Here is a 25,995-nt window from a genome sequence, read left to right on the forward strand (position 1 = left end):
TCAATACCAAAACAAAAATAATATGCCTACTACTTGCAATCAACACTAACCTTTCATATATATATATATATATAGTTCAGTAAGCATTAGCACATCAATTTCTAATGAATCTTTGGTTGTTTAAGCAAAACGTGCTCATCCCAACCCGTTTATCATCAAATCATGAATATCATTTTCAGAGCATGCAATTCATGACAATGACTAATTATTAAATTGTAAATTGAATCAAATTAAACTCTTATACGAAAAATAAAAGTATGTTAATGTTAGTTTTTCTGTCACACATCATATAATTTCTTCTTTCTTTCTTAGCGAAGAAGAGATTTCCTCACAATATATAAACACTGACATTTTTTTTCCTACATTGTTCTAAATTCAAGAAATAATAATAATCCTTTATTGGCCTTACAAATTCACAAACGTCTTTTTTCCCGCGTACATTGTTGTAAATAAATAAATAAAGAAAGAAAAAAGAAAAGAAAAACAACCAACAATAGTATATATGTGCACGAGCTGTGCTCACCAATGTTGAGCTTTCCTCACAGTATTTCACTTTTACATGTGAGGAAACACCCAAAAAACTTACAATTGTTGAACAAATAGGGGTTTCATATAGAATGTAGCAGAAAAAGGTTTGAAGACTGTATAATGTGGTCAAAAGTCTTAGTTGATCAGCTTAAGTCCTGGCACGGACAAGGGGTGATTGAGGTATGGGAGAGTGAGGAGACATCATGTTTTGGGACATGAAATCGTCCCTTCTTCGAGATAAGCTGAGTTTAAGGCTGGCTCGTCTGCATAGTTTACGAGGAACCATGGCCTCGTTGTGCTTATGCATAAAGGTCGTTATTCTCAACAAAGCAACTTCCATGGTATTGTCATCCATGTTAGCAAAGCAAACCCTGAACCAACCCGGCTCGTCACAATGGAAAGAAGAACCAGGGGAAACATTGAGCTTAACTTCATTGATAATCACTCGCCACAAGTCCATTTCAGCATCGAACGTCTTCTCTTTTAGGAGCTTACGAAGATCCATCCATATGAACAATCCAGCATTGCTCTTCAACGAACCGATACCGACTTGAGAAAGACTCAAAGTGAAATACTTGTGCCTTTTGAACAACTGCTCCTTGCTCTCCACAATGAAACTGTCCACAAAATCATCATCGGACAGCATCGTCGCGATTAAATGCTGAGTTTGCGAAGACACCAGTCCAAAGCTAGACATTTTCCGAGCACAGCTCACCACTGCATCGTTGTACGAGTATACTATGCCGACTCTGAAACCAGGGAACCCCATGTCCTTGGAAAGACTATACACAATGTGGATGAGATCACGATTACACTCCACTTCCTCAATAATCTCCGATATACTAACGAACTCGGGTTCCATGAAAACTGTGGCAGCATATATCTCATCACCGATTAAGTGTATGTTCTTTTCGTTTATGAACTTTACAATACCCTTCAATGTGTCTCGATCCAAGATAGTACCTAAAGGATTTGATGGATTGGTTATGAGCAAACCCTTGACTCTCAAGTTAGCTTCTTTTGCCTTTTCATATGCAGCTTCCAAGGCAGCTCTAGTGATCTTGAAATTATTGGAACTTTCACAAACGACAGGAACAAGTTCAACCCCTGTTCTCCACCTCAAGTCACGATCAAATCTGCAAATCAATGGCGAATATTTGAGTAATCAAAAGTTGGCAAGAACTGTTCAAATTATTGTCCACCATCCTTGAAGGTTCTAAAGTTTTCTATAACTATTGAAGAGTAACTCTACTTGATAATTATACAGGTCCTTTCAATGAATAAATACACACAGATGGGCCAATAGCTATAAAGTCTATGATATTAAAACAAAGAGACAACGTCGCTTTCAATGAATCCCATCCGTGGAATATGAATAGAAAATTAGAAAAAGAAAAAAACTTGGATGTCAAGATTTTTTCTTCTTCAGTTGCATCGTCACATTTGACGTTATTGCTATGTTGACTATGATTTTTTTTTCTATCAATGATCTTAGTCATAATTTAATTATTTATTAGTAATTCCTCCACCTTCTTCCTTACTTTCCGCGTGTGTCTGGGTTAGGGACAAAGGTGAAAAAAATTCAAAACCCAAATTAAACGATCCAAAGGAAAACCCCAAAATGAAAATGTGAAAAAATGATGCATTACCCTGGATAATAAGGAGTGGGAACCAGAAAAGCTTCACCGGGATCAGCCAAGCAAAAAGCAACCATCTCATGAGCTCCGGTGGCTCCACCGCTCATAACAATGCGGTCTGGGTCAAATTTCACTCGATCACCCCTCACTTTCCCCATAAATTTTGCAACAGCCTCTCTGAACTCAGGCATCCCATGATAGTCTTGGAACAGAGCCGTCTCCTCGAATTTGTTCACACCTTCTGCACTGCACAGAGACGCTTCTGGGTGTTCCATGACCCACTTTTTTATAAAGTTAAAGCAAAGCTGCAGAGATTAATAGCAAAGAAACCATCAGTATCTCCATAGATAAGATAAGCAGTCATGTTACTGTAAAATTCATGGAAGGGAGGGGAGGGGGGTCTTTAACTCTTTATAGTTACCTGATTCTCAGCTAGACCCATCTGAATGACACCATCAGGTCTATCAATGGGATGAAAAGGGTTGGTCTCATATGCCTTCCATCCATCGAAATAAGGTGAGTCTTCACCATGACCATTACCAGTTGCAATCTTAGATATGGCCACCATTTTTTTTTCTATAAAGAAAATAAATTAGCTTTGGTAGTTTACGGAGAAAGAATAGATTTAGCTTTGGTGATGTAAACAAGAAATTAAAATAAATGAAGAGAAAGAAAGAAAGAATAGATTAGCTTTGGTGAGTGTGTTGAAATGGTTGAGCTATGGTGGATCTGGCCTCAAGGTATTTATAAGTGTTGAATGATATTTGATATCTACCTGTACTGAACAAAGTCTTTACGATGGCTTGGGTATATCTAAGAAAGTTCCATGGAGGAACAAAGAATACTCTTTTTTAACGTCACTTTTGGATTTTTAGTTACCATTTTTTATATTCTTTTGCCAATGGAATTCTAGAAAATTAAATAAAAAATTGGAAAAGAATATATAGATTTTATGTTAATTATTAAATTTAAGAAATAATATTTAATGTACCACTTATAAATAAATATTAATAATTTTATTTTGACATAACTAAACATTAATAGTAACAATTATGCTAAATATTAATAACTCCTGAATTTAGGTTTTAGAGTTGTAGTATCTATTTATAATTAATTATTATTTAATTATATTTAAATAAAAAAATTAATATTTATTTATAAGCCCATAATTATGTTTTTTTATTTAATGATGAAGTACCATGTTATTATTTTTCTTAAATTTAAATGTAATTACTTGTAATTAGATATTTAACATATTTATTTGGATGATCATTATAATAAATGAGTGTAACGACCCGATAATTATGGGTGTCGAAAAGTGTATTTCTGGGACTCCATTTTCGTAAATCAGACTCGTAAATATTTATTAGATATATTTACGAAGTTAGTTGTGTATTTAATTAGGTTTTGGTTCAGTGAATTTGCATGAATTAAGAGTAATTAGGTAAAAGGACTAAATTGCATAAAGTGTGAAAGTTGAAATGGTTACACAATTCTAGGGGTTTCAAAGAAGAAAGAAGAAAAAGAAGAAGGGAAAGAAAGAAAGAAAGGAAAAAGACAATGCTAGGGGTTTCAAAGTTTTCACGTTCAATTGGTTAGGCAATTTAGTCCATTTTTCTTGTAATTTTTATGTTTTTGGAATCCCGGTGTTAAATACTACCCGACCCATGTCGAAATTTTAGAAATTATTGAGTTTTTAAGTGTTGTATATGTTGAATAATTTTAGAATTAGGGATTAAATTGATAGATTTTTAAGCTAGAAATGAAAAAGAATTAAATTATAGAATAAATTGTAAATTTTGAGTAATAGGAACTAAATTGTAAAAATTTGAAATTTAGGGATTTAAGTGAAAATATGGATTTAAGTTAAAATAGGGAGTTAAATTTAGTCTAAAGTGGAATTTGCATGAAAATAAAGAATTAAATGTGAAGAATAAAAGTTAGTCTCAATTTAGAGACTAAATTGAAATTTAGGCAAACATTGAGTAAAAATTGAAATATTCAATATAAAATTTAATTGTGTTGTATTGATGAATTTTAATTGTTTTAATTTTGTAGCTAAAGTTGTACCAGAATCTTCGACTAAAAAGGAAAAAGATAAAGTCGACGAGGAATAGCTCAGAGTTTTCAGTTTGTATTTATATAACCCGAACTTAGTTATTAATTGTTGTATTTTTTATTTAATGCATATGGTAAGTATTGAGGTGAATATTTGACACTTTGTCATTGAATTGAATTTAAGTTGATTGAATGGATTGAATTGGTATATATATATTGAATATATTGATTATTTGAATTGAAATGAATATTGGTTGTATTCGAAAAGTGAATTGGAACCCTATTAATTGTATCGGGCTCAGTCAGATATAGATGGCATGCCATAGGATTGGAAGAGTTCAGAGATTTCTTCGACTTTAAGTCGATGAGACACTGGGTGTTAATTTATTACTTCGGATTTATTCGATGAGGCACTGGGTGTCAATTTACTTCGGTTTAACCAATAAGACACTGGGTGTCAATTTACTACTTCGAATTATCCGATGAGGCACTGGGTGCCAAACTGGTGTGTTTGGTTGGATCAGTGTATATGTCCGAGTCTGAGTCGTGTTAATAGGGGTAATTAAATAAAACAATATTATAATTGATATGGTATGTGAATTGAAAATGAAATAGTGAATTGAAATATGCAAATGAAATACATGAATTATGTATTCATGAATTGGATATGAAATGAGTAATGTTATTGTTAAATGATATATGAATCAAATTGTAAAAAGCTATTATATCGCAACTGATGAAAATTGAGTAGAGTATAAAATGAGGTATTCATGATTTGAGTATTGAATGGTTAATGCTATTGTATAAATAAATGTGGTTTTAAACATGCAATTGCGCTTAACATTTAATTGTGTATATTATATTGTTTTATTTTTAAATATTCGGATTATAGAAATACTACTGAGTTTTACTTAGCGTACGATTTTGTTTTCTATGCGCAGGTTAGGTACTTAATTTTGATCGCTGATTCAACATCCAACAACGATTCCGAACTCAAACGTGGTGATGTTTATCGTTTTGAAATGTGTCGCCATGTACCTAGGGTGTCTAAATAATAATTATTTTGTGGATTGATTGTAAATCAGATTATAAGTTTAATATTGGTTGGCATATATCTATAAGTATGTGTTTGGGTTTGAAGCCTTATTATGGTATGTTAAGTTGATGTTTAAGTGTTCATGTTTAAGGCGAAAATGGATTGAAATTGGTATGTTTGTAATTTGGATTAAATTGATGTTTTGGTGATTTGTTTTGATGATATAATTGTGGTGCCAATCAAGGTACATTGGTTGGACACCTAAGATGATTGTTTCGACATGTTTTGAATGTGTTTGATTGTGATTTGAAATAGTTAAACGAATGATTTTTGAGTTGTTTAATGTCCAAGCTTTCAAGGATTGGTAAACTTGTTATTTAATGTACATTTTGAGTCCACACGGCTAGCACACGAGCGTTCGAGGCCGTTTCGAAAGGGCACACGGTCTGACACACAGGTGTGTGGCTTGGCCGTGTGACCCAAGTCAAAGAGCTATATGGGTATAGACATGGGCTGGGACACGGCCGTGTGTCCCTAGTTCGAATACCCACACGGTCTAAGACACGGGCGTGTCTCTTGGCCATGTGAGTCACACAGCCTAACCACATGACCATGTGAACCTTGCAGCTTTGAAAATTTTTATTATTTTTCGAGAAATTCTCTGAGTTTCCGAATTAGTCCCGATTTGTTTCAAACATGTATTTTGGGCCTCGAGGGCTCGAATAAGAGACAATATTGATGAGTTTAATTTTTTTACTTGAATATAATATGATAAGAAATGTTTGAAATTTATGTCTGTTTGATCGATAAGCTTCGGTAATGCTCCGAAACCCTATTCCGACGACGGATGTGGGTTAGGGTGTTACAACGAGTCTCATTATACTAAGGTAAAAAATAAAAAAAATCACTTTAATTAATTAACCATTATTTTCTTGTTTGTTATATATTCCTTTTATGGATGATATTCGAGTTTATGTAAAAAGTACTTTAATATATTTTAAAAAATATAAAATAATTGGCGGTAATTGTGTTTAATCGAATTTAAGCTTCACCCAAAAGTCTATTTTATTAACTACACAAACTTCATTTATCTAATAAAAATAAATTCCATTCTTATATTTTCATTTGTGTTGGGATTAAATTTTAATTAATTAATTATTTAGAACAAAAGACACTGTGGTACTGTTTTTCCTCAATCAACACGCTACATCTGTTTAAGGAAATTTGATTTTTTTTCCTGGCCAAGAAAATATTTAACAGCATTTATTTATAGGAACAATAATTATAGAAGCCCAAAAAAGATCCACCATCCACACACGGTGTGGTGTGGTCACCGTGTATTATTACATACGTGTATTAAATGAGGTTAGCCTAATCCAAAAATGGTCCCATGTGATAATCATACTAAATATTTCATCTATTACATGACTACCATGTGATACTATGTTCCATTTTTAGTGTGATAACCGACTTGTGTATGAAATTGTTGTTTTAATTCATTTTCACATTTTTAATAGCACATTACATGATATGCATAAAGTGGATGTTAGATCGACCGACCAATCATTGGGTTGTCTTTCCCAACCGAACCCTTTTTTGGTCCTCCATTGATTACTCTCTACTTTTTGTTTTAAACCTCCATATTTGCTTAAACTAATGATACCGCCCTTCAAAATTGGAAATCAAGTTTAGTGGTGTATGATTGAGAGCTCTTGTTCAACATTTTGCACTCTGCATACCCACGTATGAGACATTTACGTGTTTGGAACATCTACTTTTTCTATTAATTATTTTTAGTTTGTTTTTATTTTTCCATAATGTGAGCAACATCTTAGCACACAAAAAAAATATAGTGAATTTTTGTTTATCATTTTTAAAATTGTAAAATTTTTAAGTTAAAATATTGATAATAATTCAATTCTATTCTTTTTAAAATGGTAAATTTAGAGTTTAAGTTTTTTAGGTATTGTAAAATATCAAGTTTAATACATTAAGAAAATTACATTTTTAACTCCTCCAAACCTTATATCAATTAATTTAATGTAGCTTATCTCTTTTAACATGCACTAACATGACACACACATATATATATACTTTGATGTTTTCTATATGGTTGGATAATTTTTTTACACATTTAAAAAAAATGAGAAAATGTACAATATTTTTTAATTATACAAAAAATGCCTATATATATACCACATTATTGCATGCTTTAAACAAACTAAATTACGCCAAATTCTTTGATGGTTAAAAAAATATGTCTTAACACTAAAAACTTAAATGATAAAAAATCCTCGTAAAATAAATCAATAATAAATTAAGCCCTAAATGAGAAATTAAACCCATGTGATAATCATACTAAATATTCCATTTTTCGTAGGATGCCGACTTGTAAGAAATTGGTCCTTATTTCACTCATTAGTGTCTACCTTTTGTTTTAAACCACCATGTTTGCTTCAACTAATGATAGGCCCCTTGAAAACTGGAAATCAATGTTAGTGGTGTAGGAGGACTCTTGCTGAACATAGAACATTTGGATCATTTGAGTTTACAAGTTTTGGGGTGTGCATACCGACATAGAAAATTGCTTTAGAGAGATAAAGGATGAAATATAAAATTTTAAAGGGTTAAAATTGTAAATTTGTTGTTATATTAACATGTAATTTTTAAAATTTTGAAGGGACTACAAAATAATTTTACTATTTTAGAGGGCCAAGATCATTGCGTGCTCCTCTATCTACGCCCCTACATAGTACCTGTTTACTCCCTTACTTGTACTATGCGTGTTTGATGGTTTTAGTTTTTCTATTATAAGCTGGTCATTTATAATTATTCTATTTTTTTTAAAATATGTCATTTTGTATCTTATATATTTCTTTTACGATTTATATTTGAGATTCGTGATTATTTTTCTTAATAATGTTGAGTGTTTGAACTTACATTCTCTCATTAGAAATGCAATCTATATTACTATTGCATCTAATCTTATTCCAAATGTATATTTTTAATTTAGCAAGGGTAATGCCAAGTGAGGGCAACCACCGTGGCACAAAAACATGTTATGACATGGCACACGTAAAATTTTATAAAAATTGGATACAATTTTCTTTTTTTTTTTGCATTTAAAGAAAAAAAGAGAAAAAGAAAAGAAATATACTATTTATCTAACTATAAAAAAATGCCAGAATATATATCACATTTAAATAAAATAAGTCATATGAATTTATTTTAATGAAATTAAAAAAAATTGGTCTCAAAAATACGAAACGACTAAAAATAATAAAATTATAGTAGTGAATCCACCAAAAAAATGCGTAGTAAAAGCACCTTCCATAGCTTATTACTAAAAGTATTTTAATGGAAATCTATTATGATGGACAACTAATTAATTGGATAATTATATGAAGCCACCTTCAGTTTTGACAGGTTCAGGAGTCTCACCTGTAACTAGTCTTATGTGCCTAACACATTAAAATATTTATATATAAATATTCTGCAAGCACTTCTTTAATTAGGAAGTCAAAGCATTTGGTTGCTGCAAATGCGGCTTTGAAAATTCTTATGTGCTTCAATAACACTAAAGCTATTGTGTTTGAAATGGTCGAACCATAAGTTTAGAAGAGCTTTATTAAATTAAATAACAAAAATAATTGGATTTAATTGCCTTTGGTTAGGAAAAAAAACATTATCTTCAATACTCATGTGAAATTCATGAAGCTTATGTATGTTGATGTTTCAATGGTGAAAAAAGAAAACCTTGAGAGAATGGTTCAAAGACTCAAAACAAATGGTGGAACACGTGAAGGCAGCCATGGTCACTTTTTGATGTAGCAGAAAAGTAAGATTTTTAAGAATACAAGGAATTGAACATGGGAAGTTGACTGACAAGAAGTAAAATAACATAAATATGTTGGCATTTTGACAAAATCATGTTAAGACTTATTGACCATGTGTTGGAAACTGTTGTACCGTCAAAATTCACCATTATTCTTCAAGTTTTGAGAATTCAACATTTTGTCCAACCAAAACTAGGATGATGTTCAGGGTATATAAATATACTCTCTCATCAGCAGCATCACTTTTCGGGTCGGGGTTACCCTGCAAGCACATTGCAGGGTGGTTGATGTGGGAAGTTTGAAGTCATCACGAAACAAAAGGACATCAATTTTTGCAGAATCCCGCCAATACAGAGCTCTTTACTTTTTTTTAAGTCATGTTTACAACGTGGACTTGCATGCACAATCACTAGCTAGATAGAATCTAGGAATACGTAAGGTTTTCTTAAGTTATGTACATGCATATGCCATATTAGTTATCACAATCCAATATAAAAACTCAAATAAACAAATTAACCTGTTAGATTCATTGTATCAGATAAAGCAGGTAAGGTTCAGTGCATTCTGATTGAAGAAGTCACCATCAGATTCTAAAGCATTACAGTATTGCTCCACCGAAGTAGTGTGATATGCACCACTCCACTCAACACAGCAGACATACCTCTATTTATTTGCTTTTGCTAACGATGTAAGATAAACCACTTATTTTCTTTGAACTAGAAGACTCGGTTTTCGGTTCTGAGAATATACTATAAATTTAACAGGAACCCGAACCCTGCTCTTGGACTAAAACCCATGTTATGGGTTTGAATAACACTTCTTGTTATAGTGATAAACCAACTATAAGTTTGATTTGTACATACAAAATGTACAGGTACGTCATCCTGGTTTTACAACAATGAATAAGCAACTTTGCTTTGATAGTTTCTACAATAGACATTTGATATGAGAGGATACAATTTACCTGAGCACAAAAGGAACAAAAGAAAATCACATTATGTAGTTGAAGCCTTAGCTTGCTTGCATCCATGTTCTGGGATTAGATGTTCAGTGGCAGCTCTCTTTGGTCTCAACTGCAACGGAAAAGCAGTAAGAAACTGCATTAAACACCCCACACCTACTCTCATATTTTATGCATGCGTCCATGAATTTCTATATGTGACTAGGAAGTTGTTTAGATGCAGTCTTATAACATAAAAGAATCATAAAAAAAAAAAAAGCTACTAACCTTCTCCTCGTCATGCTGATAGAAATTTCTAGTAAGTAAATTTTGTCTCAGTAGTTATAACTGTTAGAAGTGTTTGAGATATCAGTCACGGATAAAGAAAATGTTCCTAGAAGGATTAAAACAAAAAACTATTCATGATAAAATTCTAGACTTCAAAGTCAATGAGCTATGGCACTCTGAATCAGGATGCAATTTGAAGTAGTTCTTTTATATTTGTAGCTCAGACAGTTCACATGGAGAAATAAGATTGTCAACATTTTCATTCCAATTGACAGACTTCAGAGAACAATTTAAATGATTTAAGTGATACAATCGTTGTATTCTGATTACAAATCTCCATTCTCTGTTGATTTCAAAACAAAACTGTCTGACAGAACGTGAACAAGGCTAAATCAGTTCCACCTTTTCAGAGGAAGATAAGAAAAAGTAGTTGCAAATTGCAATGCCATGTACCAAGTGCTGCATAAATTTTAGTTTCTCAACTGTATCCATCTATTTGAAGCCCAATTGTCACAACAGTATCTTTGTCGAACTAATCAAATCAAAATATCAAGTTCCAGTTCAGACTAATCAAATCAAATATCAAGTTCCAGTTCAGACATATCAAGATACTTTTCCAGCAATCATGGTCTCAAACACAAGACAACATTCAACATCCAAGAAAGGTATCCTAGCCAAATAATTATTATGGTATATGGCATTGTTGAAGTTGGCTCTCATGCAGCACAAGAAGCAGCACAAGGAGCAGATCAAGCTGCCCGAGCCATGCAAATTGCAGCTGGAGTACATGTTGACATTTTGTTACTTTTCAGCTTATGTTTTGTTGCTTAGTTAGATTTGAACCAAGTTTGTAATGAGTTTGTTGTAAGTTGGTGCTGATAAGATTTGATAAATCAGCACAACAAGATGTACAAGCAATGTTTTATTAGTTTCAAGGCAATGTTAGTGGAGTTAGGTGAGTTTAGGTAAATTTTTGCTGTAATCAACTTCACAATCACTTGATATATGTAATGTTTTACATTTTCAAATATGAATGAATAAATTTTTCATCAAATTCTCCCTTAGTTCTCTGCTTAAAATTCTTCTTTATTTTGTTCTTAAAACCCGATTCTGCTTGTTTTGCTCAACAAGTCATTGAGCCTTCTAGCTCAAGTATCTGTTAACTTCATTCATCTTGCATTCTTAGTTCTAACAATTAGTATCTAGAATTCATCTTCTTAGTGGACCTGTCATTTTTCAATCCTTAAAACCATTTCTTCATCTGGATTCTCTCCAGCTCCACCACCAATGTTCAATGGAGAAAGCTATCACATTTGGGTAGTAAAAATGAAGACCTACCTGCAGGCATTTGAACTATGGGAGGTTGTCAATTCATACGTTGAACCAGCACCTCTAAAAGCCAATCCCACTGTGGCTCAGATCAGGCAACACACAGATGAAGGAACCAAAAGACACAAAGCCATGTCATGCATCCAAAACAGTGTGTCTGATGTGATTTTTACAAGGATCATGGTCTGTGAGTCTCCAAAACAAGCCTGGGATAGGCTGAAGGAGGAGTTTCAAGGGATTGAAAGAATGAGACAGCAACAACTACTGAATTTGAGAAGAGACTTTAAAATTTTGAAGATAAAGGAAGAAGAAATAATAAAATAATATTCAGATAGAAACATGGCTGTTGTGAACAGCATCAAATTGCTTGGGGATCAGTTTAGTGAAGCAAGAATTGTAGAGAAGGTTATCTTAACCTTGCTTGAGAGATATGAAGCTAAGATTTCTTCCCTGAAAGATTCAAGAAATCTGTCAAGCATCTCCTTGACTGAGCTGACCAATACTCTCTATGCTCAAGAATAGAGAAGAGCTAGCAAGCAGAAGGAGCATCACTAAGGTGCCTTCTAAGCTAAGAGCAGACATGCCTTGAGCTCCTTTGGTCACAAAGGTAAGAAGACCTGGTCAGACAAGCCTAGAAGAGATGGAGCAAGAATAAGGTATTCACCTTGCCCACATTACAAAAGGCTCAGCCATCTAGAAGCAAACTGCTAGTTCAGGCCTGATGTGCAGTGCAAATTTTGCAAAAGGATGGGTCATTTTGAGAAGGTTTGCAGAAACAAAGGCAAGTTGAAGCAAAATCAGCCTCAACAGCCTAGAGCTAAAGCTCAACTGGCAGAAGAAGGTAGTGATCAAGAAGAGCAAGTCTTTGTTGTCTCATGCTCAGCTGCCAAAAGAAAAGCCACAAAAGGATGGTTGATTGACAGTGGCTGCACAAACCACATGACCCCTCATGTTGTTATCTTTAAGAACATAGATAGAAGCATCAAAACAAGGGTAAAAGTTGGCAATAGACACTTCATCAAAGCAGAAGGCAAGGGAGATGTGCTGATTGATACTCCTACAGGTACCAAACTTGTTTCTAATGTCTTGTTTGTGCTTGAAATTGACAGAAATTTGCTTAGTATTGCTCAGTTTCTTGAAAAAGGATACTCGGTTGTATTCAAAGGCAAAGAATGCCTAATTAAAGATCTAAGAGGATCCAAACTCATGTCAGTGACCATGGCTGACAAAATTTTTGTAGTGGATTGAAACAAGAGTTCAAACAGTGCCTATAAAGCTGTCTTAGATGAGTCTAAGCTATGGCACAAAAGGCTAGGTCATGCAAACTACAAGTCATTGGTTCAGCTGACCAAAGGGGACTTGGTTGAAAACTTCTCCAAATCAATCGAGAAAGAAAATGTTTGTGAAGGGTGTCAGCTAGGAAAGCAAGCTAAACTATCATTTCCTTTGAACAATGCCTGGAGAGCCTTTGAAAGGTTGCAACTAGTCCACACTGATGTGTATGGCCCCATGAAGACACAGTCCTTGAATGGTAGCAGGTATTTCATCCTTTTCATTGATGATTTCTCAAGGTTTTGCTGGGTTTACTTCTTAAAGCACAAGTCAGAAGTGGCATCAGTATTTTGGAAGTTCAAGGCTGTAGCAAAAATAGAATCAGGTTGCAAGTTCAAGACACTAAGATCTGATAATGGCACAGTGTAACACCCCTAACCCATATCCGTCGTTGGAATAGGGTTACGAAGCATTATTGGAATATACAGATCTAGTAAACAGATATTTCATTTTATACAGTATTCATGTCATAAATCAAACATAAAGTCCATTATATGAACCCTCGAGGTTCAAAACATGCATTAGAAATAAGTCGGGACTAAACCGGGTACTCAGAGAATTTTTCGCAAAATCTCAAAATTTTTCCTAAGTGTAGGGGTCACACGCCCATGTCTCAGGCCGTGTAACTCTCTGACTTGGGTCACACGGCCAAGCCACATGCCTGTGTGCTAGGCCATGTGTAAATACCTGAGCATTCTATTTTGAAATTTTAAAAATGCAAGAGACACACGGCCAAGTAACACGCCCATGTGTTAGGCTGTGTGTCACACACGGCTGAGACACATGCCTTTGTCTCTGCCCATGTAGATGAAAATAGGCTATTTTCCAAGCTATATTTCTCACCCTATTTTCTCATCCTCCTACACCAACACTTTTAACACATTCATAAACTATTATAGGTCATTTAACCCAACTCAAAATCAAGTCCTATACATGATATAGTACCTCATATAATCAAGTATACGCACTTACTTAAATAACCAAGTTCACATATATGCATATCTTATCAAATATGGTAACTTAATTCAATCATCAATATGCCAATATAATTTCTATCAATCAACCATTTCAAACACATACCAAACATATCCATCACTAGTCATTCCAATGGCTAGTTACAATTAAAGTATCTATATGCCGATATTGGCTAATTAACCTACACATGTCATTATAACCATAATTGATTTACCATATATATACCGAAATAGGTTGATGGATAACGTGAGTGATCTCCGCCAAGCTTCCAATCGAACGAGCCTCCGAATTACTATAGAACAGGGAAAATAAAACAAAGTAAGCATGAAATGCTTAGTAAGTTCGTATAACATGGTAATTAACTTACCACCCATTTAAATTCAATATAAACTTACAAGACACATTCAATCAACTTGATCACGAGCCCTAACACATATCCTCATCACCCTTGTTAGTAATATATTTCATATAAATATTAAGAAACATGTATGGGCTCAACAATAATTAGATTTCCATGTACATATACTTTTCACATAATGTATTCATATAACATATACAAATCATATCCTTGTATTTCAAGTACATTTTCATAATAATTCATCTTGAGTTTAGATTATTTCATGTCGGAACTTTGCCCATTAAATCATTTGAAATGTTAGTGTCACACGGGTAATACACTCAAGGTGTATAAATCTATAATTATGGATGAACATATTCATCAAACAAATTCCATATTCATATATTATCATCTTGTATTTCCATATATCATGTATCATCATTTTCATGTATTTAAGGCAGATACGTGTATTAATTCATTTCATGTTCATATTTTCTCATGTCAAGATTTTGCCCGTTGAATCATTGAAAACATTGATGGATACACAGGTAGTACACTCGAAGTGTACAAATCAGAAATCCATCAATTCATATTCAAGAGTGCTCTTTAAAGCACCTAATCGGGAAATTCTCTCTCAAGCCATATAACAGGAAGCTCACAAAGAGCCATTAATCGGGAAGCTCACAAAGAGCCTATCAGAAAGCTTATCCGGGCTATATAACAGGAACTCACACAGAGCCATAATCAGGAAGTTCACAAATAACTTTTAATCAGGAAGCTCACGAAGAGCCTTTAAACAGGAAACTCACGAAGAGCCATTAATCAGGAGCTCCGGATAGCCATATATCGGGAAGTTCAAGCGAGCCATATCAGGACACTCACAAAAATTTGCGTTTGTGTCTGCAACATATGCAGGATCACAACCGATCATAAAATAGGACGCTCACAAAGAGCTACGGTAGTCCGCAACACATGCAGGATCACTACCAATCAGGATGCTTGCAGGAACCATATAACGGGAAGCTCGAGAAGGCTTATAACGGGATGCTTGTAGGAGCTGTGGTCTGTCCGCAATACATGCAGGATCACAAACCAATCGGGAAACCCTGTATCCATCGAATTCTATTATTCAAATGGGATTTAATATTTATCGGGATTTGTCGGATATTTAACCAATTTCATATATTTGGAAATTATACAATTCACATACACAACATTTAATTCAAGCATATAAATATACACAATTTAGTTGCATGAACTTACCTCGACAAATGTTCATGTACGTAAAATCTACTAATTCGACATTTTCTCTTTTCCTCGTTCTAACTCTGAATTTGGTCCGTCCGAATTTATATGAATGAATTTAACATTAATTCATGTTCATTTCAATTCAATTCACATCTTAGGCAAAATTACCATTTTACCCCTAGACTTTTAATTAATGACGATTTCATCCTTATGCTCGAAAAATGAAATTCATGCACTTTACAAAAGCCTAGCCTATTTTTACATGTAAAATTTACAGCTCATGCATTTCATAAAATTTAGAATTTTTCCATGAATTTTACATATTTTTAATTTAGTCCTTAAATCATAATTTCATCAAAATTCCCTTTATAAAAGTTATTTATCTATCAACAACCTTTCATTTTTCTACCATAAAAATTCATAATTCATATGTTCATCCATGGCAAAACCCTAGTTCTTTGATAACTTTACAAATTAGTCCCCGAGATAGCTAGATTAAGCTATTACGATCTCGGAAGCATAAAAACCATTAAAAATAGGACAAGAAAACATACCTAATTGATCAAAATAAGCTTGCTTGAGCTATTTTCTCTTAGCTAGGGTTTCCATGGAAATAATTTGGGAAAGATGAAGAAAAAGATGATATTTTCATTATTTAATTAATTATCATCTTTTATTTTTTTTACTTTCCAATTTCATCATTTTCTATATTTTATTTTCCATGGATGAATCATCATCCTTAACCACTAAGCATTTTTAAATGGTATATTTACCATATAAAGACCTCCACTTTAAAGTTCTATAGTTATTTAATCCTTTTAGCTATTAGAACTCAACTTTTGCAATTTGTGCAATTTGGTCCTTTATCAAATTAAATATGTAATCGGTAAAATTTCTTTACGAAATTTTTATACGACATTACTATCATACTATAGACCATAAAATAATATAAAAATAATTTTTATTTTGAAATCATATTTGTGATCCCAAAACTACTGTTCTGATTTTACCGAAAATGGGCTGTTACACACAGAATACACTTCAGCCAAGTTTCAAGGCTTTTGTGATGAAGCAGGTATCAAGCACCAGCTCACCAAGACCTACACACCTCAGCAAAATGGTGTTAGTGAGAGAAAGAATAGAAGCTTGTTGGATATGACAAGATGTTTGTTGTTTGAGAGAAATTTGCCCAAGACCTTGTCGGCTGAGACAATTAACACTGCTGTATATCTTCAAAACAGGCTACCAACCAAAGTATTGGTTCAAAAAACTCCATTTGATGCCTGGTTTGGGCTCAAACCATCACTTGCTCACCTGAAGGTCTTTGGTTGCATATGTTATGCACATATTCCTGTAGTGAAAAGGGACAAATTAGCCAATAAGGCTCAACCTGGCATTTTGATGGGCTACAGCACTGTGAAGAAAGGGTATAAGATTCTAGATCCTTCATCTAATAGGGTCTTTGTGAGTAGAGATGTAGTCTTTGATGAGAAATCAAGCTGGAACTGAGATAAAAATGAACCAGAGACTGCTGCTGAAGACCTAGTGTCAGATCAAACTGAAGCTGATCAAAATGATCCTGAAATGGATATTGATGATGTGCCACTTAGGGGAACCAGACTATTGGTTAAATTATATGAGAAGGCTAATGTGGCTGCTGTTAAACCAAGTTGTTTTGAAGAGGTTGAAGCTCAACAAGGATGGAAACAGGCTATGCTCGATGAAATGAGCACGATTGATAAGAGTCAGACTTGGGAGCTAGTTGTTAGACCAGCCAACAGAAAAGTCATAGGAGTGAAGTGGGTGTTTCGAGCCAAGCATAATGTTGATGGAACTTTGAACAAGCTGAAGGCAAGCCTGGTAGTGAAAGGATTCAATCAGAAGTATGGCATTGACTGCTTTGAGACATTTGTACCAATGGCCAGACTTGACACAATCAAGCTGTTGGTTGCTTTGGTTGCATAGAAGTAATGGAAGATACATCAACTCGATGTAAAGTTTGCCTTCCTTAATGGTTTTTTTGATGAGGAGATTTATGTTGAGCAGCCTGATGGTTTCAAAGTTGTTGGTAAAGAAGATAAAGTGTATAAGCTGAAAAAGGCCTTGTATGGCTTGAAACAAGCACCAAGAGCCTAGTATGATAGAATCGATAACTACCTAGCTAGTTTGGGGTTCGAGAGAAGCATCAGTGAGCCAACCTTGCATGTGAAAAAGGAAGGTGATAAAACACAACTCATAGTCTCCTTGTATGTGGATGACCTGCTGGTGACAGGAGGAAACAAGGCCATATTGGCTAATTTTAAAGGAAAAATGAAGAACATGTTTGAGATGTCAAACTTGGAAGAAATGACTTACTTCCTTGGCATGGAAATGTCACAGACTCAGCAAGGTATTTTCTTAAGCCAAAAGGCTTTTACCTTGAAGATTCTAAACAGATTCTCTATGGAAAATTGTAAGGCTACAAGCACACCAGTTGTTGTTGGAGAAAAGTTGACCAGCCACTATGATTTTGAGAAAGTAGCTAAGTCAACCTACAGGAGTTTGGTTGGATGTTTGCTCTATTTGATAGCCACGAGACCAGACATCATGTTTGTTGTAAGTTTGCTATCTAGATTCATGCATTGCTGCAACGTAAAGCATTTCCAAGTTGCCAAAAGAGTTCTCAAGTACATCAAAGGTACATTGAACTTTGGAATGATGTTCACCAAAGTTGATAGCATGAAGTTACTTGGTTATGCTGATAGTGATTGGGCTGGATCGATAGATGATATGAAGAGCACCCTAGGGTATCTGTTTACCTTTGGTTCAGCCATTTTTTGTTGGAGTTTGAAGAAGCAAAATGTTGTTGCTCAATCAACTGCTGAGGCAGGATATGTAGCAACTGCAGGAGCTGTTAACCAAGCTATTTGGTTAAGAAAAATCATGGCCGATTTGAATCTACACTAAAGGGAAGAAACAGAGATTAAATGTGACAACAAATCTACTGTTGCAATTGCAAAGAATCTAGTATTCCATGGGAAAACAAAGCATTTCAAGATAAATTTTCATTTTGTTAGGGAAATGGAACAATCTTAAGAAGTTAGACTGATTCATTGCAATTCTGAAGATCAGCTTACTAATATCTTGACAAAGCCTCTTTGTGTGTCAAGATTCAAAGTTTTAAGAGCTAAATTGGGAGTATGCAATATGCAAGGCAAGGAGGATTGTTGAAGTTGGCTTTCATGCAGCACAAGAGGTAGCACAAGGAGCAGATCAAGCTGCCCGAGCCATGCAAATTGTAGCTGGAGTACATGTTGATATTTTGTTACTTTTCAGCTTATGTTTTGTTGCGTAGTTAGATTTGAACCAAGTTTGTAATGAGTTTGTTGTAAGTTGGTGCTGATAAGATTTGATAAATCAGTACAACAAGATGTACAAGCAATGTTTTATTAGTTTCAAGGCAATGTTAGTGGAGTTAGGTGAGTTTAGGTAAATTTTTACTATAATCAACTTCACAATCACTTGATATATGTAATGTTTTACATTTTCAAATATGAATGAATAAATTTTTCATCAAATTCTCCCTTAGTTCTCTGCTTAAAATTCTACTTTCTTTTTTTCTTCAAGCCAGATTCTGCTTGTTTTGCTCAACTAGTCATTGAGCCTTCTAGCTCAAGTCTCTCTTAACTTCATTCATCTTGCATTTTTAGTTCCAACAAGCATGAACCGTTAAATATATATTATGACCAAGTCACTAAAGCTTGAAAGATTTCACCAACCAAAGGTTAGAACATTGTCACCACAGACAGTTTAAAGTGCTAAGAATATCTCACTTCCACTTAAAAAGAGATATTATTTGACAAGTAAAAACAATGAGGAAGAAATAAATGTTCAATACCTTGATCAGGTGGTGGAGGAGTCTGGCTATGACTAGAGTGGTAGGTGACAAGCATCAATTTCTAGCCAAAAAGAGATTGTTAGACTATAAAAGAGAAGTGCAATCAATTCTTAATTTCTTATGAAAATAAGGAGCTCAATATGAAATTTGTTCAACAGTATAGCATTTCACATGTTGCAACAGATCAAAAGGATTGAATGGCAAGTGAAATTTGTTCTATACCATTTCGACCTTTCAAGTACTTTGAGCTTAATCGGAACGCTATAACTGTTAGGCAATGAACCAATGTAAACTATATAGCCACAGAAAAATAAGCTCTCAACAATCGTGTTAGCTAAAACATAGTACTTTGTGAATAAGAACCAGTACTACGAATTAAAAATACCGAGTATACAACTAGAAAGCATTTCTCTTAATCATTTTAGCAAACAGGTAATAACAAGTATTAGCATTATTTAGATGCTTCGTTATCATCACCATATTATACTCTATTGGATCAGATTGGATCAACATCCTAAAAATAAGTGTATCTTGCAATGCAAGAGACAAAATCAGTAAGCTAATATATTCATTTGTAACCACAAACAACTTTATCCAAATTAAGGTCCAAATTCAATAATTTGATAATGATTAAAACGAAATCAACTAATTGTATATCAAGGTAAACCCAGAAACCTAAGCATAAGAATGTAATAATATTGCAGCAAAGGAACATCTGAAAGAAACAACTTATTCAGTTCAAACACGGAGATAGATATCGATACGTTTACGTAATTTGGAAAAATGGGGGCGGCTACTTACACAAGGATTAGAAGGATCTGAGGGACGAAGTTGATTGAAGTTGAAAGGGTCAAACGACGGCAAGACACCGAGCAAAGACCCCATTGCTGGTTTCTGGTCAACAACCAAAGAATCAATGGAGACTAATAGAGAGATTGGAACAAGAGACAAAATTGATAGAGAAACCACGAAAGTGGATGAGCTGGTTCTAGAAACAGCCTTGTGTTTTGTGTTAGTGCTGGATGTATATATAATATAGGAATAGCTTAACCATCCATTTTAAGCAGTGTCCAGTTTTACATGTCCCATCCCCATCCTGTAGCCAACACAAACTACGTATCGGCTAACAGTAAATATAAATTATTAATTAAAAATGTCAAATAAAATATTTAATATTCCAATTCTAAATTATTGAGATTCAAATTACCAAAAATATAATCTTAATTACACTTGGTAGGTTCGTAATTACATGTTCTAAAGCAAAGGCCAAATTACCATATATGAACATGTAGGCAACAGATATTATAGAGTAGAAGGTTACAATAAGGTATTTAGGAATGTCTTGAGAATATTTTAAGTGGTGTCTATAAATTTTTTATTTATAATGAAAACTATATCAATAAATCAAATGAAATTTTTTTTAAATAATATTGTTGAGAGGATGAAACCCCACTAAAAGGAGTTAAACTATGATAATGGTAGCAAATGCATAGGTATGACAATCTCCCAGTAAAAATGTTATGAAAGCTTTTATATCAGAATTTGGATTGCATTTTATTTCATCCACTTAAAAATAGATAAATTGGTCCCTATACATTAAATCAAAGAGCAAATTAATCTTTATGTTAAAAATTCTATCCATTTTTATTATTAAAAATTAGTCCCTATAAGTCAGAATGAGGTACACCTGACATGCCACATGTAACTTTTTGGTTATTCTGTTATCAGGGCCAGTTTTTAATAATAGAAATACATGAAATTTTTACTAGAAAGGACTAATTTGCTATTCAATCTAACATATAAGAACTAATTTACCCATTTTTTAAATAAAAGATACAAAATGCAATCTAACTTCTAATACAAAAACCTTGATCGTATGTTTACCAGTCTCCCCAATCCACACAACAACCACTACTAAACAAATGATGTTGTTTCTCTGAACCCCATGTTGGTTTGGCAAATCGTTGGGATGCGAATGACAAAGTGGGGCTTTTTTTTATAAAAATATTATTTAATTACAAAAATGGGGTGGGGAACAAATTAATTACAAAAATAGGACATTTGCTACAGTGTTTCTCGGTGCCACCTAACACACCAGCAACACTATCCCATTTTTCAACCAATTATGCAACAATCATTAAGATTTTTTAAAAAAAAAATTTTTTTGTGCCACCACTATAGCAGAAAGTACCGATATATATTTCTAAAAATATTCATGAAAACATGGATATACATTATAGGAGAAAAAATGAAAAAATATTTTTTATTAGTGTCAGGCGGCACCACTTTATTTTACTTAAAAATTGTCAAAAATAAAAAGCTACCAAAAAAATTTTTAACAATAGAATGGAGGTTAAGCCATGAAGAAGAAAAAAATGGTGAACGATGAGCCTAACCTCCCTTCTATTGTGTCCAGCTTTCTTTTTACTTTATGATAATTTTTTTAAAATTAAAGTGATGTTGCCTGATATACTAACGACATTAATAAAAAAAAATTTGTTTTTTCTTCCACCATATATATTCGTATTTTCATGGTTTCTTTAAAAATACATATCATACCAAAAAAATTATTATTTTTCAAAACTTTAATGATTGCTACATGATTAGGGTAAAGCATGTTGCTGGCGTATAAAGCGACATCGAGTAACACTATAACATACGTTCTATTTTCGTAATTAATTTGGTCTTTATTTTGTAATTAATGGATATTTTAAATTATTTTTTTTAAAAAAACCACAGTGGAAACAGCATAAGCGGCGTAGTACCTTTTTTTGAAGTTACTGTCGTGAATCACCACGTGTCAAACTCATGATCGGAAGGGACCCACCTTCCATCCCCGACAGTCCTACACCTCAATATTATTTTTAATTTAATCCCCACCGAACCCCAGAAAACATTGAAGCACCAGATATTTCCTCGCTTCCGCCTAGGTTTTCCTTCTCAGAACTCTCTCTCTAAGCTTCTTTTCTGCTTCTCGAGTCTCGACCTTCCGAAACACGGCTCTGCATCGTCGGCGGCGTAGCAGAAAGGAAGAGAAAGAAGAAGCTATGATGGCCGCACCTGAAGCTCCTCTCCGCTATGTTGGCATCCCTCGCCAATCTGCTGCTTTTCGCCTCATGAAGCAAATGGTACGTATCCTTATGAGCTATGTACGTCATTTTGTTAATTGTAAATTGTATTCATTCGTTGTTTGGATGGCCCGGTTAGGGATGGGAAGAAGGAGAAGGGCTTGGGAAAGATAAACAAGGGATCAAAAGTTACGTTAGAATTAAAAACAAACAGGACACAATTGGTTCGTCTCTCTTTGCTTTTTTCTCTTTAATCTGTTTGCGTATTTGTTTGTTTTAAGTTAAATTCTGTTTGTGTAGAATGTAGATATTGAATTTACTTTTTGGAGAACTAGAATAGTATGAAATGATGAAAAAGAATATGAAATATATGGAGCAGGGGTTGGATTGGAAAAGCCGAATCCGTGGGCTTTCGATACAGCTCAGTTTGATAGTATTCTCAAGAGATTGAAAGTGGTGAGTAATTCGTGCTTACTTTTACTGTCTTTAATTTGGCTAATACAGTGCTCAGTTTGATGTGAAGCTCATTTCTATTTACATTTCTTTGGTATTTTTTTTATGCAGCAAGCAGCACAAATCAATGATGAAGGTACGATTGATGCCAAAACAAAACTACATCTGATTTTATACCTGATAGAAGATTATTGATTTTGAACTACTTTAATTTAACTGGACAGCCGAAAAGAATGAAAACCAAGTATTAACCGAGACCAATGTGTCTAATGACAGTGAAGGGCAAGTTGTCAAGGCTACCCGACCACAGGGAAGGTTTGTGCACTTGTTTTGTCCTAGTTTGGTACTGTATTTTAGTGATATGAGATTATTTCCAATTATTTAGTTAATGATCGGTGATATTTGCTCTTGTTTTTTACTTTGCCATGTTCTTAGATATAAGAAAAGAGAGAGAGGGAAAATTGTGCAGGCATATTCTTCAGAGGATCTTGAAGGAATTCTGGTAAGTTCTAAAATTTCTTCATGTCTTAAATTGTTTAGGTCTTTAGGAATTAGGGTTTAGGCAATCATTAACGCATGTTTTCAGCATGTGATATATTGTTATACTCTTCCTCGTGTTATTTTCAAGATACAAAATAATTCTATATTACATCAGATCAAACTGTAAGGGTCCTGTGTTTATTTTGAAATGTTTCACTTGTTACTGAGTATTCTAAATCTGTTAATAACATGCCACTCGCTTTCAATATTTTCCTTGTGTAGAAATACATGAGAGCAAGGAAAAAGTAAACGTCAAATATTAGTGCCTTCTTGGCTGTGGTTGCCAGTGGAGTTGTCAGTATAACTGTTTATCCTTGATTGATCAGTTCAGTGTTTCATATTAGCATGAGAGGGATAAGCCATGTTACCCACCTTAATTATTGAGTCCTTCTGAACAGATTCTTGCCTGTAATGGAGTGAGAGGCAGAACCTTCAGCACTGTCAAAACTTACAATTCAGTAATAAATAGTTTTCTTCTGGTTATGCTAAAAAATCTTACAGTTCCATATGCAAATTAAAATAGGAATTACAATGTAGTGTTTATGTTTTGTTTGAATTGTCATATCCATTTTTCCTGACAGATCTTTTTTTCCTTGTAACTAGTAAACCTTTACTAGCATTTTGATTTTTTTTTTCAAAAACACTGCGTATTTACTTATGCATGCTTTGCAATAGGCCAAAAGGGTTGAGGAGTCATCACCAGCAAGTCCTGATGTGGGTGGTGAAATGGAGTTGATAGAGGCAACCGAAAGTCAGGATTTTCCTACTGGAGGTAATAACTACAAGTAGATTGATGAAACACTTGATAGGATTTTGCTGTTTGCTATTGATCATTTCTGAGATAACTTGGTTCCTCGTGACAGGAGACACAGCTGAAAGCGTTCCTCCAGAATGGTGGGGCCATAAGTATGGATTTATTTCTGGAGGTTTTCTAGGAGAATCTACCAGGAAAAAATCAAACAAAACTGGAGAGTGTAAAATTTTGAACGGGAGAACTGTTTTTTTCGAAGATGACCAAGAGAATCTCTACAAACTTGTGCAAGTTTGTCTCTTTACCTTTCAAAATATTTTTGCATGAAAACTGTGCTACAGTTATTTGTATGATGAAGGAGAACAATTATAGTTTTCCATTTAATCTAACCTTATTTAAATTGATGGTTCTGCAAGATTTTTCTCTATATGATTATGAGCATAGTAGCGTATGTTTTGGACTGTGAGATTAAAGGAGCTTATCAGCATGTTAGACAAATTATATATACACATTTTACTCCAAAATTTCAGGATAATGCCACAACTGGAAAGCAAGGTCTGGGTATTAAAGATCGACCAAAGAAAATAGCTGGAGTTTGCTTTCAGGGGAAAAAGACATCATTCAGTGACAGTGATGATGAGAATTCGGATGATTTTGGTCCTCCAGTAAAACGGATGCGAGACAATGCCTTTGAAACCGGCAAGAAAGCCGGTGAAACAAACTTGAAGTTGAAAAAGCTATGCAAACAGCTTCTTCGTAAGGTACTTGATCTAAATAACGAAAGCTCTTTAAAATCGCGATGCAATCACTAATTATTAGTTATCTGCCTACTTCAGGTACCTGGAGAGACATTAAAACTAAAGCAGTTAAAAGTTCTCATCGATGAACAGTCGTCCTCTGTTTTTTGCAACTGTTCTTCAAAGAAAGAAGCTCTTGCCTACTTGAAACAAAAGGTCTGTGTTTGTTCTCTTCTTATTCGATACCTTTGGCTTATATTCCTTTATTTGCTAGAAGAAAATGTATTCATTTCCTCACTGTTTTCTGGTTCTGAATTTCAATATTTCTTTGCTTTGTGACACAGCTTGAAAGCAGTAGCACGTTCTCCGTAGAGGGAAAGCGAGTGAGTCTTACATCGAGAAGCAGCTAATAATACTTCGGTGACAGTTCTGATAATCTTTTAGCGGCCTGTAGATTTTGAGACTAAATTAGAACATTTATATGCGTCCTCTATTCATTTTGTTTTTGTTATAGTAATTCAGTGTTGTTTACTTTTTGTATTTATGCGTCATTTGTATTGTTTGATCAGCATAATATTCATTAGCATTTAGAAATGATATATAAGAGTTGTTGGGGGTGAAAACAAAGCATAGATGTGGAGATGTTATGATGATATTGTAATCTGTGATTGGATTTCAATGATGAAAGTACCTTCTATACCATGATAATTTTTTCCCCCGTTTACCAGCAATGCTCAAAATCAAGGTGCCAAAAACATTGCTCGACTTGATATGATCGAAGAAGTTTTTTTGATTGATATAAATGTTGAACGATTGACCTGAACCTGTAAATAGGTTTTTTCTTTCTCAACATAAGCTCCGAATTTCTTTTTCCATCCGCTCGTGCGATCATTGTCTTTTAAAAAAAATCCAAAATAAATATAAAATAATAAAAGCTTTCAAATTAAAAAAATAAAATAAACCTAAAATTCTAAATTAAAAACACGAAAATCAATTGTTATTTTCGTTCTAATATTAAATTTGAT

The 25,995-nt window shown here is 33.9% G+C and overlaps 3 protein-coding genes across 4 annotated transcripts; 1 reads left to right on the plus strand and 2 right to left on the minus strand.

The window, feature by feature from the left end:
• Nucleotides 1–452: 452 nt before the first annotated feature.
• On the minus strand, nt 453–2,733 carry LOC107947061 (1-aminocyclopropane-1-carboxylate synthase-like). Its single transcript, NM_001327528.1, has 3 exons — nt 2,587–2,733; nt 2,178–2,470; nt 453–1,664 (listed from the first exon to the last, which is right to left on the minus strand). Exons 1-3 carry the CDS (start codon nt 2,731–2,733, stop codon nt 677–679), a joined length of 1,428 nt encoding a protein of 475 aa, NP_001314457.1. The 3' UTR covers nt 453–676.
• Nucleotides 2,734–9,684: 6,951 nt separating this feature from the next.
• LOC107947062 (DET1- and DDB1-associated protein 1) lies at nt 9,685–20,427 on the minus strand. Its single transcript, XM_041107466.1, has 4 exons — nt 20,223–20,427; nt 19,422–19,482; nt 14,174–14,251; nt 9,685–10,168 (listed from the first exon to the last, which is right to left on the minus strand). The coding sequence occupies exons 1-4, from the start codon at nt 20,304–20,306 to the stop codon at nt 10,143–10,145; spliced, it is 249 nt and encodes an 82-aa protein (XP_040963400.1). The 5' UTR covers nt 20,307–20,427; the 3' UTR covers nt 9,685–10,142.
• Nucleotides 20,428–22,304: 1,877 nt separating this feature from the next.
• Nucleotides 22,305–25,672, plus strand: LOC107947060 (G-patch domain-containing protein 1). Of its 2 annotated transcripts, none has more exons than XM_016881608.2 (11): nt 22,305–22,549; nt 22,629–22,713; nt 22,869–22,945; nt 23,054–23,078; nt 23,167–23,257; nt 23,378–23,444; nt 24,158–24,254; nt 24,346–24,524; nt 24,764–24,994; nt 25,070–25,186; nt 25,315–25,672. In XM_016881608.2, the coding sequence occupies exons 1-11, from the start codon at nt 22,469–22,471 to the stop codon at nt 25,378–25,380; spliced, it is 1,116 nt and encodes a 371-aa protein (XP_016737097.1). In that variant the 5' UTR covers nt 22,305–22,468; the 3' UTR covers nt 25,381–25,672. The 2 variants fall into 2 exon arrangements, with proteins under 2 accessions (XP_016737097.1, XP_040963401.1); XM_041107467.1 differs by having other exon boundaries at nt 22,306–22,549; nt 24,346–24,518.
• Nucleotides 25,673–25,995: the final 323 nt, after the last annotated feature.

The sequence above is a fragment of the Gossypium hirsutum genome, chromosome D12 (genome assembly GCF_007990345.1).
Source record: "Gossypium hirsutum isolate 1008001.06 chromosome D12, Gossypium_hirsutum_v2.1, whole genome shotgun sequence".
NCBI lineage: Eukaryota > Viridiplantae > Streptophyta > Magnoliopsida > Malvales > Malvaceae > Gossypium > Gossypium hirsutum.

Coding starts and splice junctions, on each gene's coding strand:
- LOC107947061 (NM_001327528.1), bottom strand. CDS start 2,733: ATGGTGGCCATATCTAAGATTGCAACTGGTAATGGTCATGGTGAAGAC. Junction 2,471..2,586: donor TGGGTCTAGCTGAGAATCAG/GTAACTATAAAG, acceptor TAATCTCTGCAG/CTTTGCTTTAACTTTATAAA. Junction 1,665..2,177: donor CCCACTCCTTATTATCCAGG/GTAATGCATCAT, acceptor ATTGATTTGCAG/ATTTGATCGTGACTTGAGGT.
- LOC107947062 (XM_041107466.1), bottom strand. CDS start 20,306: ATGGGGTCTTTGCTCGGTGTCTTGCCGTCGTTTGACCCTTTCAACTTC. Junction 14,252..19,421: donor TCCTCCACCACCTGATCAAG/GTATTGAACATT, acceptor CCTGTTCTATAG/TAATTCGGAGGCTCGTTCGA. Junction 10,169..14,173: donor CCTATTTCGGTATATATATG/GTAAATCAATTA, acceptor TTTCCGTTGCAG/TTGAGACCAAAGAGAGCTGC.
- LOC107947060 (XM_016881608.2), top strand. CDS start 22,469: ATGATGGCCGCACCTGAAGCTCCTCTCCGCTATGTTGGCATCCCTCGC. Junction 22,550..22,628: donor TTCGCCTCATGAAGCAAATG/GTACGTATCCTT, acceptor TGGCCCGGTTAG/GGATGGGAAGAAGGAGAAGG. Junction 23,258..23,377: donor GCTACCCGACCACAGGGAAG/GTTTGTGCACTT, acceptor CCATGTTCTTAG/ATATAAGAAAAGAGAGAGAG.